The sequence below is a fragment of the Diospyros lotus genome, chromosome 2 (assembly GCF_014633365.1).
Source record: "Diospyros lotus cultivar Yz01 chromosome 2, ASM1463336v1, whole genome shotgun sequence".
Classification (NCBI taxonomy): Eukaryota; Viridiplantae; Streptophyta; class Magnoliopsida; order Ericales; family Ebenaceae; genus Diospyros; species Diospyros lotus.
Genome location: NC_068339.1, coordinates 27,910,433 through 27,920,095, shown reverse-complemented (window position 1 = coordinate 27,920,095; position 9,663 = coordinate 27,910,433). Strand labels below are relative to the sequence as shown.

The window sequence follows — 9,663 nt, the reverse complement described above, 5'->3', positions numbered from 1 at the left end:
CCAAAACGCTGCCATTTTGGGCAGCCTTGGGGGTTGCCAAAATGACCCTCCTGCCATGCTAGAAATGTTGCCGTATTGAAGCTTCACTTACATACAACAAACTAACTGCTGCAAGCACAAGGCAACCCACAGCAGTGAAAAACTTGTATTGTTGAATGAAGCTCTTTAAATGGATGATCAACGGCATTCAGTGTTTTTCTTTTTCCGATGCTTCTTCCATTAGAAGTTGTAGCTGGAGGTTGAATTAATGAGAATAGAGCTTCCAAATCCCTCATTTCCAGTGATTATGATTCATGTGTAAGTTTACAGTTAGCATTACCCCATAGTCAATTTTGAATACTTCATCGTTTAGCATTATCAACAGTCAATTTAAAATGCTTCAAAATTAGAAAGGTCATTAATATGCCATTCTTCTCCATTTCTTCATCCTGCAGGTCGTCTTTCATTTTTAAGAGAAAATAGTCATTTGATGCATTTTATCTCTTCTGGTAAATGATGATAAAAAAGGGTGCAAGGCATTTATCAAATATAGGATACATTATGTATGTTTTATAGTTGTCGGGTAGATCAGTTAAAATGAAGCACTAATCTTAATGAAATGGCTAATTATTTCTAATAAATATTTATCTTTCAATCTTAAATTGATGAAACTTTGCACTGAATTGTCTTATTTTTTCTAAAATTAAATTAAAAATTTCCAAGTTGCAAGAAATCAGGTAGAATGTAGGCAGGTAATTAATTAATCATATCCTTATATATCTATATTAATGTTACTAACATTATTATAGCAAAACAATTCTTACTGAACGTCACTTGATGATGATTTTACTGTGTATTGGCTTACAGTACCAGTTTATTTTGTCCATTTTCGTTTGTATTTAATTTCTTATGATTAATATTTTTATTTTAAATGAAGAATTATAATTAAAAAAAACTTAAACTAATTGTAGTTGTTAATTAAAGTTCGCATTGTTGTGCTATTTTATGCATTACAGTTAATTTAAATTTTTATTTTTCAATTAAATTTTGAAAATTAAATTGTAAAACATTATCATTTAACAGAGTTTTGATGAATACAAGCAATATGGACTATTGCATGGTAATTCAAATATGTGTCCTTTTATTTTCTCATTTTACCAAATAAATTTTGTAAAGTCAAAACAAACTCATGCAAATTTTTATTAGTAGAGCAGCAATGAATGTAAATAAATTTATTTGAAAGAGTTTAAATAAATAAAAACTGTAATATATTTAAGTTGCCAGAATTAGGTAAGATTTTTTATTTTTAAATAATTTGAACTACAAAATAGAATAACAAAAAAAATACACAAAATTTTTAAACAAAAGGATAACTAGGGTTAATTTTTTTTTAAATTTTTATATTTTAACCGGCGCAGTGATCAGACTCATTAGGTAGTTAAATCATTTATTTTTTACATGGTTTATCAACAAATCACAATTGTCACCCCTTATATATAATCAGTGACAAGATCATCAATATAGGAGAGTTTGTAGCAGCTAGGCCACAGATATGACCTTCAAGGTTTTGAGGCCAGCAGATATAGACGACAAAGACAACATACCTACGAACACGTTTTAGATACATCGTCTCTTAGCTTTTTCCGTCGAAATAAGGTTTAAAAAGGAACAAAACACGGCAGAAAAAGCTTCAAGTTATTTCAGAAAAGCACATGGAAACCTGCTTTATTCACGTTAGCAATATGTGGGTAGCCAGCTGCTCTCTTTTTTCATGGCTTATAAATTAGCTTCTGTCTTCAGTCCCATTTTCCTCTCAAAACAAACTGAACCCTAGAACCCGCTTCTTTCTTGTTTTCTACAAACATGACACAGGACATGCATGATTATACAATGGCTTCTTTGAGGTATAGAGTGGTTCTCTCCTTCGTGTTCTTCATCTATTGCTTCGCAGCAGAAGAGCGATATATATACTTGGTCCTAATGGAAGGCAATCCGGTTGCATTTCATCGAGCTGGCTCGATGCCTCTCAAAGAAGGAAGGAAGTTTGATCCAAACAGGTGAGAGATATAGCATACGGTGGCGATACTTACACACTTAAACTGTTGATTGCACATGAAAGAGGTTGTGACAAATACTTTTACAAAGTGTATAAAGTGTTGCTTATGCCCCAAAAATGTTTAAGAAGATAACAAATACCTTCAAAAAGTTTTATTTTAAGGGTATTCTAGATGCGGCTTTTTAATAAGGGTATTTTGGTCTTTTTAACCTCTTTGGTGGACCTAGGGTAACACTTTTTAAGTGTGATTATCACCACCTCATTGAACTCTGGTATTTGTTTCTGGTAGCTAGTTTTTTCATCTTCCGTAGGAGGTGGTTAATGGGATAACGAGGACTTGTTTGGATTGTTAGTGAAGTTTCAAAGGCTTATGCAAAGAGCTTGGTGGACTCTCATGACCAGCTCCTAGAGAGCACTCTAGATACAGGAAGCTACAGCAAGCTCTACAGCTTCAAACATATTGTTAATGGCTTTGCAGTCCACACAACCCGTTCGCAGGTCCTCTCTTCTCTTCCAAACACACTCACTGTTTCCTGTTTTGAAGGATTTCAGTATATATAATTATCTTTCGTTTCGTCTTGGGTAATTTAATTATTTCTCTTCAAAATATATTCTTAACTCTTGATTAGAGCTTATCTCTTTTATCTTGCATTCTATAGATAGCTATATATAGAGAGATGGAGTTCAAATCAATACAAAATTTATTGTTTTGAACCGATCTCATGTTTCTTCTATATAACAGTAAAAGCATTTCTCAGGCGAAGAAGATCAAGAAGGCTCATGGAGTGAGGTTGGTGGAGAAAGACAGAGGTGCCAAGTTGATGACCACTTACACTCCTGATTTCTTAGGGTTACCACGAGGAGTCTGGGCGCAAGAAGGAGGAGAAAGAAATGCAGGTGAAGGTATAGTGATCGGTTTCGTCGATTCGGGAATCAACCCTTTGCACCCTAGCTTTGCTTACGATCATCATCCCGAAGATCCTTTGACTCGGAATCTTTCTCATTTTTCTGGGGCTTGTGAGGGGGGTCCTCTATTCCCCACAAATTCCTGCAACCGTAAAATAGTTTCTGCAAGGTCTTTCTCGGCTGGGGCTCAAGCAGCTGTAACTCTTAATGCCTCAGCTGGAGATTTCCTCTCGCCAGTTGATGCAGCTGGGCATGGCAGGTGAATGAATTATCTTCCTTTACACACTATATATGAGTTATAATTAAGGATTTTGAGGATAATAAGGCAGACGAAGGCTTAATATATTATTGTTGTTTTTTATTTAGTCACGTGGCATCAATTGCTGCCGGAAATTATAAAGTGCCGGTTATCATGAATGGCTTCTTCTATGGGCATGCCAGTGGGATGGCGCCACGTGCACGGTACGCTCTCTCCCTTATTGTTTTTTGTTTGTTTTTGCCTAGTGATATCTCCTTTCGAAGCATGTATATATATTGGTAAAATATATATTTGTAAATTTTTTTATTTAGACATTTAATTTTTTTTATTGTTTCAAACTTATAATTTTAAATCAATTACACTCTTAAATTTTTTATTATTTTAATTATACCTCTAAATTCATTATCCTCAACAAATTTATTGAGATATATAATTGATTTAAAATTACGTAATTCAATAATGTAATTAAAATAACAAAAAAATTATAAATGTAATTAATTTAAAATTACATAATTCAAGAGTGTCTTATGAAATAATACAAGGTTCAGATGCTTAAATATAAAAAATGTAAAAATATAAGAATTAAAATATGTATTTAGCCTATATATATGCTCCCTAACAAGCGGGGCAAAACGGTCCGATTACCCATTGAGATTGCAAGTTCGGTTGGGGGCATTCCAACCATATAACATTAATTAATATTCCATGAACAATTAATTATATTTGAGGGATTGGGTGTTAATTAGGTTTAATTTGATACAACAGAATTGCTGTTTACAAGGCTATATATCCAAGCGTGGGGACTCTAGCTGATGTGGTAGCCGCAGGCGATCAAGTAAGCACTAATCTCCACAAGACAATTCAAACTTTTTAGTCTTTGATGGATTAAAATGCTGCAAATAATTCTTTTGCACTTGGATTTTTTTTTTTGTGTAACTAAAATCAGATCGTTAAGGGCATATGGTAATCTTTGTTTTTTTTTTCTTTTTTTCTAGCTAGAATATGGAAATCATTGTTATCTATCTATAAATGTATGGATTGCATAGTCAAAATCTTAGATTTTAAGGGTGTGTTTGATTGAGGGATGGAAAATGGAGCGAAATTTTAATTCTATGGAATTCTAATTCTCACCCCATTCCCTAAGAATTCTAATTTTTTTATTTCAAGAAAAATCTTTACTTTTTGAACTAAGATGAAATTCAAATTCTATAAAAAAAAAAAAAAATTGTCTGATAAAATTTTTTAAAATTTGGATGAAAAATGAATTTCACACACATTTTTCACCCTTATCAAATGCACTATAAATATAAGATTTCTAGTTGAGAGTCATAAAATAAGAAAGAAAGAGAGAGAAATGATAGAATTTAGAAATAAATTAAATAGATAAAAGAACAGAACGCGATAATAGAATGAAGATAATAGAAAGAAATGAGAGAAGTTAGAAAAATATGTAAGGAGAAAAGGAAAGATATGAGAGAAATTAAAAAAAAAAATGTAGGGAGAAAAAGAAAGACTTTAAATAATTTTTTGATAATTGATTGATAATCTCAACACTATGACATAGTTTTATATATAAACATATTCAATAGTTTACAAAATAGTTACCACTACTCTATTTCATAACTATAAATAATATTCCACTACAAATAACTATACATAATAAATGCAATCAAACTATAATTATTATTATATTTACTATTATATCCTTCAGGGCTTGACGGCATGCATGCCATTTCTAGTATGTTTTACCAATTGGGTCATTTGAATGTGTTGTTATTCATCATTGTTTGGTGTCTGTTAGTTTTCTAATATTTGTGCAAAACAATGAAAATTGAAAATGTGGTTTGGTTTTTGGGTTCTTCTTCAAAATTAATATATTAATATATTATGTTTGAATTAAGAATAAATATTGGATTAATATTTTTATTTAATTTTTAACTTATAATAATTGCCAGGCTTAACTCTAGTTTTCTGGATATAACCACTATCACCCCACATTTGGATTTGAAAATGGAGATAGGATTAATCTTTTTTCTTTTTAAATTTTAAATTTTATTATTATTATAATTCGTATAAAAAATATTTTTTTTTACATCATCATAAAAAATAGCTATCAAGGATATTTTTGGAATACAAAAATAACTATCATTATCATTGATTGAGTGAATTTCCTTAATTATTATGGGACTGTAGACATAAATCTATTATGATAAATCACTTTAAATTTCTGTATTTTCTATGCCCCCCAAATCCAGTATTATGTGATGTGGGTGTGATCTGATCCTAATAGCGACCAATGCAGGCAATACAAGATGGGGTAGATATCTTGGTACTCTCCATTGGACCAGATGCACCGCCAGAAGATACTCTGACCTTCTTGAATGCTTTTGATCTATTCATGTTATATGCAAGGAAGGCTGGAGTGTGTGTGGTGCAAGCTGCAGGAAACCAGGGTCCCAACCCTTACACTGTGGTGTCTTATAGCCCTTGGGCCATGGGTGTGGCGGCCTGCACCACAGACAGAACTTACCCTGCTACTCTTATTCTTGGAAATGCCCAGAAAATTGGTGGAGTGGGATTATCTGGTAATAATTACATAATTTCACTTTAGTTACTTGTTTATGCTTAAATTTGCAATTTTCAACTCGGATAATTTTATAAATCTGCTTAAGGATCTCACAATTAATATTCTCTTTTTCATTTAACTCATTATTGTCACCTTGTAATAAAAACCTAGTTACTTGGATCATGTTTCACTTATAAGAAAGACCTATCTAAAGTCATAAAATGGAATTTTCAATTAACCCCATTTACATATTTATTTTGATAAACGTTTAAATTATACCTATGTCCCTAGCCGTTATAAAATTTCCTTACTTTTTTTAATTAGATGGGACCATTTATATCCTAGATCTACCCATGATATGTAAATTCTATACTTTTCAAAACCTTGCTGGCACCTCTAGCTAGATGAAATTTGAAATTTGTAAGCCTTTTTCTGTAGACTTTTCCCTAAACCTCTAAGACTACTTTTTGATTTACAACATTTTTTCCATTTAAAATAATTATAAAACTAATTTTTATAGTTTATTTTTTGTAGCCAAACCTCTCAAATGATTTATTCTTCTTCTTCTTCTTCTTTTGGACTTGCAATGTTAGCGCCACTTTTCTCTACCCTTGGGGTGCATATTGGCTATACCTTAGGTGGATCATACTTGATAGAAAATGAATGTTATGGAAAACTCTAGGTAAGATTCCGTAACTTTCCCAGCTGAACCTTTTTCTTTTCTCTGAACTGGGTAAGATTTTCTTATGTAGAGCCAACCTTTGGAAGTGGTTTGCTTCAGTTTAGGCTGGTCTTGGCTAAAGATGCAGTCAAGGCAAATGGGACATTCCCAAGAAGAGCAGATTACATAGAGGAGTGTCAATATCCAGAAGCACTGAATCCTATTCTAGTTCTTGGCAGTGTTGTCATTTGCACCTTCTCAGCTGGCTTCTACAATGGCACTTCTTCTGTCACCGCCATTATTGAAACAGGAAGGGCTCTAGGGTTCATGGGTTTTGTGCTTCTTGCAAATCCAGACTATGGCGATTTCATTGCAGAGCCAATTCCATTTTCTGTTCCTGGCATAATGATCCCAAAAACCAGTGATGCACAGGTAATGAATTAATTTAACAAGTGATGATGATGCACAAGTTTGCTGCTCTTAAGATCTACAATAATAGCAAATCTTCGGGTAACCATACAATCAAAGCATGGCTTCTAGACATGTAACCACTAATTGGCGTGGACTAAGCTATCCCCAAATAGTCTTTAGGAGACAAGGAAGTTCACTTGTTTAAATCTCTTGAGTTTTCTCTAAAGACAACAAGTATTAATATCTGAGGATTAAAGACTCTTTTCAAATTTAACAAACTTAATTTTAAGTATGATTTAGAATTAGGAAAGTGTTTCTGTACCTTTAGAACTAGATGAGAACTCTTTTCTCTTCTTTTTTTTTTTTCTATTTTTTGTTAGACGAAGTATATGAGAACACTCTAATTTATAGAGTTTTGTACTATTCTTTTCAAAAATTTGACTTCTTAAATAGTCACAATATTAAATACCTTAATAGGTAATTATCTACCATCGATCATGCCTTTTACGTCCATGCAAATTTTCATTGGAATAACAAAACCATGCCTTTTTGTCTTCTTTTTTTTTTGCCCCAGATTGTGTCACAGTATTATAAGGAGAATACCATTAGAGATGAGGGAGGATCTGTGACAAGCTATAGGGGAAGAGCAGCCATAGCTGAAGGAAGAGTTGCTTCTTACAAGGGGTTGGCACCTGTAGTGAGCAGATTCTCTTCAAGGGGGCCCGACTTCATCAACAATAAAAGGGATCCCACAGATGTACTCAAGCCTGATATTTTAGCTCCAGGCCACCAGATTTGGGCAGCTTGGAGCCCCATGAGTGTATCAGAACCTATCCTATCCGGTAACCACCCCAAACGCATCTTTACTTTTATGTTTTTCACAAAAGTAAAAGCCTATAAAAAGTTCATTTAGAACTTGTTTTAACATAAATAAGCCGTACTCAAGACACATCATGAGGATTTTTTCAACTCAACTCGATTTAACCAGACTCGTTTAAAACCTTAACTATATTAATAAAAAAATTTCCCCTCCTACAATCTCCACCCCATCTCTCTACTAAATTTGTTTCCAATAGTATCCTCAAAAAAAAGAACTCGTCATCTCTAAGATCATTTTGGGTTAACGTTCATTTAGAACTTGTTTTAAAATAAATGAACCGTGCTCAAAACTAAATTCAAGATAAAATCAAGACTTAACTTGGACTTTGTATCGACTTAACTTAACTCGACATGATTCATATAAAGCTCTAACTATACTATAAAAAATTAACCCCCCCTAAGCCCCCAGCTAGGCTTGGTTCTTGAATCTACCACCATATGAGTATATCATATGATCTTATAAACCCAGTATTGATTAGTAGAGGCGGTGCGTTTTAGGACAAAATTTTGCGCTGCTGTCTGGCACAAGCATGGCGACTCCGCACGTTGCGGGCATCGCTGCGCTGGTTAAGCAGAAGAACCCCTCATGGACGCCCGCCATGATCGCTTCAGCAATGCTAACCACTGCTCTCAAACATGACAACAATGGAGAGACCATAATGGCTCAAGGAGATGATCTCTATAGCTTATACCCTTCTACTTCTTTTGATTTTGGTGCTGGACTTGTCAATGCCGCCGCCTCCCTCGATCCTGGCCTTGTCTTTCCTTCAGGTAATAATGTACTTTTATGATTTGGGTTTGCATAATTTAGTCCAAATCATCTAATAAAATTGAACAACTTAAAACAGTTTCTTTCAAAAATTTTGAGAAAAATTGTTTACAATTTGGTTTCGATTCGTAAACTGTTTTGAACCGTTTCGTGTATTATATATGTAATGTTTATTCTATATTATATTCTATTAGATATATAACATATAGTATTTACCTAAAGAATATATTTCATTATCTTCTGCCAAAAAAATATTTTTTTAATTGTGACCTTTTTGTTTAAAAATTTGTATTGAAATTTTATAAATAATTTTTTAGTTAAACTTCTGATAAGAATTTTGAATTGTTGTTTACCTTTTTAATTAATTAATATAATACGTATATTGTCCAAACTGCAATTTGAACCAAACAAAATCGTAATTTAAATCCTAATTTATAATTTAATTTCTGTGCCCTAAGTTTCTCTTTATACAGACTGTCTTATTACTCAATAAGAGAATTTCTTATTTCGTAGACTACGAGGACTACATCAATTTCTTGTGCTCTCTTCCAAACATGGACCCTACAACAGTTAGAACAGCAACCGGCGGACTGTGTGATCGGGCCTTAGACAGCCCCTCTGATCTAAACATCCCATCGGTGACCATATCGGCGCTTGTTGGATTCCGGTCGGTGAGACGGAGCTTGAAGAGTGTGGGTACCAAGCCAGAGACTTACCTGTGTGCAGTGCAACAGCCAAGAGGCGTGACGGTTAACTTGAATCCATCTTGGTTTACAATTGCTCCACAGGGAAGCCAAGAGTTGGAGATTCAACTCAATGCGACACAAGTTTTAGGGGATTTTAGCTTTGGGGAGATCGTGTTGACGGGAAGTTTGGATCACATTGTGAAGATGCCCTTGTCGGTTTTGCCTGTTTCCTTGTCATAAAAGTGAGGAATTAGTGATTGGCTTATTGTCTTATTATTATACAATATATATGTGATGTAATAAACATGTTTAGGATATTCCATGTTACTAATGGACCTGCTAGGGCATATGTTCATTTTATAAGTTAAATTGGCTTCCCCATTGACCAAGAATAAACGAAGGGTTGGTCGGTAGGCTTGTCATTTTTAGCTTTTAGAGTTCGTTTTCATTATTTAAACAATGAAAATTGAAATTAGGGTTTAGCTTTTTGT

The 9,663-nt window shown here is 33.5% G+C and overlaps 1 protein-coding gene across 1 annotated transcript; it reads left to right on the top strand.

Moving 5' to 3' along the window:
- Window positions 1-1,869: 1,869 nt before the first annotated feature.
- On the top strand, window positions 1,870-9,412 carry LOC127793722 (subtilisin-like protease SBT2.4). The gene is made up of 10 exons (XM_052324413.1): window positions 1,870-2,036; window positions 2,389-2,533; window positions 2,794-3,200; window positions 3,308-3,403; window positions 3,966-4,035; window positions 5,503-5,785; window positions 6,519-6,859; window positions 7,413-7,680; window positions 8,216-8,488; window positions 9,000-9,412. The coding sequence occupies exons 1-10, from the start codon at window positions 1,870-1,872 to the stop codon at window positions 9,410-9,412; spliced, it is 2,463 nt and encodes an 820-aa protein (XP_052180373.1).
- Window positions 9,413-9,663: the final 251 nt, after the last annotated feature.

What these genes read in the sequence shown, in the direction of transcription:
- LOC127793722 (XM_052324413.1), top strand. Translation starts at nt 1,870, where the DNA reads ATGGCTTCTTTGAGGTATAGAGTGGTTCTCTCCTTCGTGTTCTTCATC. An exon ending in TGGTAGCCGCAGGCGATCAA is followed by an intron (nt 4,036 to 5,502) that starts GTAAGCACTAAT and finishes CGACCAATGCAG; the next exon opens with GCAATACAAGATGGGGTAGA. An exon ending in TGGCCTTGTCTTTCCTTCAG is followed by an intron (nt 8,489 to 8,999) that starts GTAATAATGTAC and finishes CTTATTTCGTAG; the next exon opens with ACTACGAGGACTACATCAAT.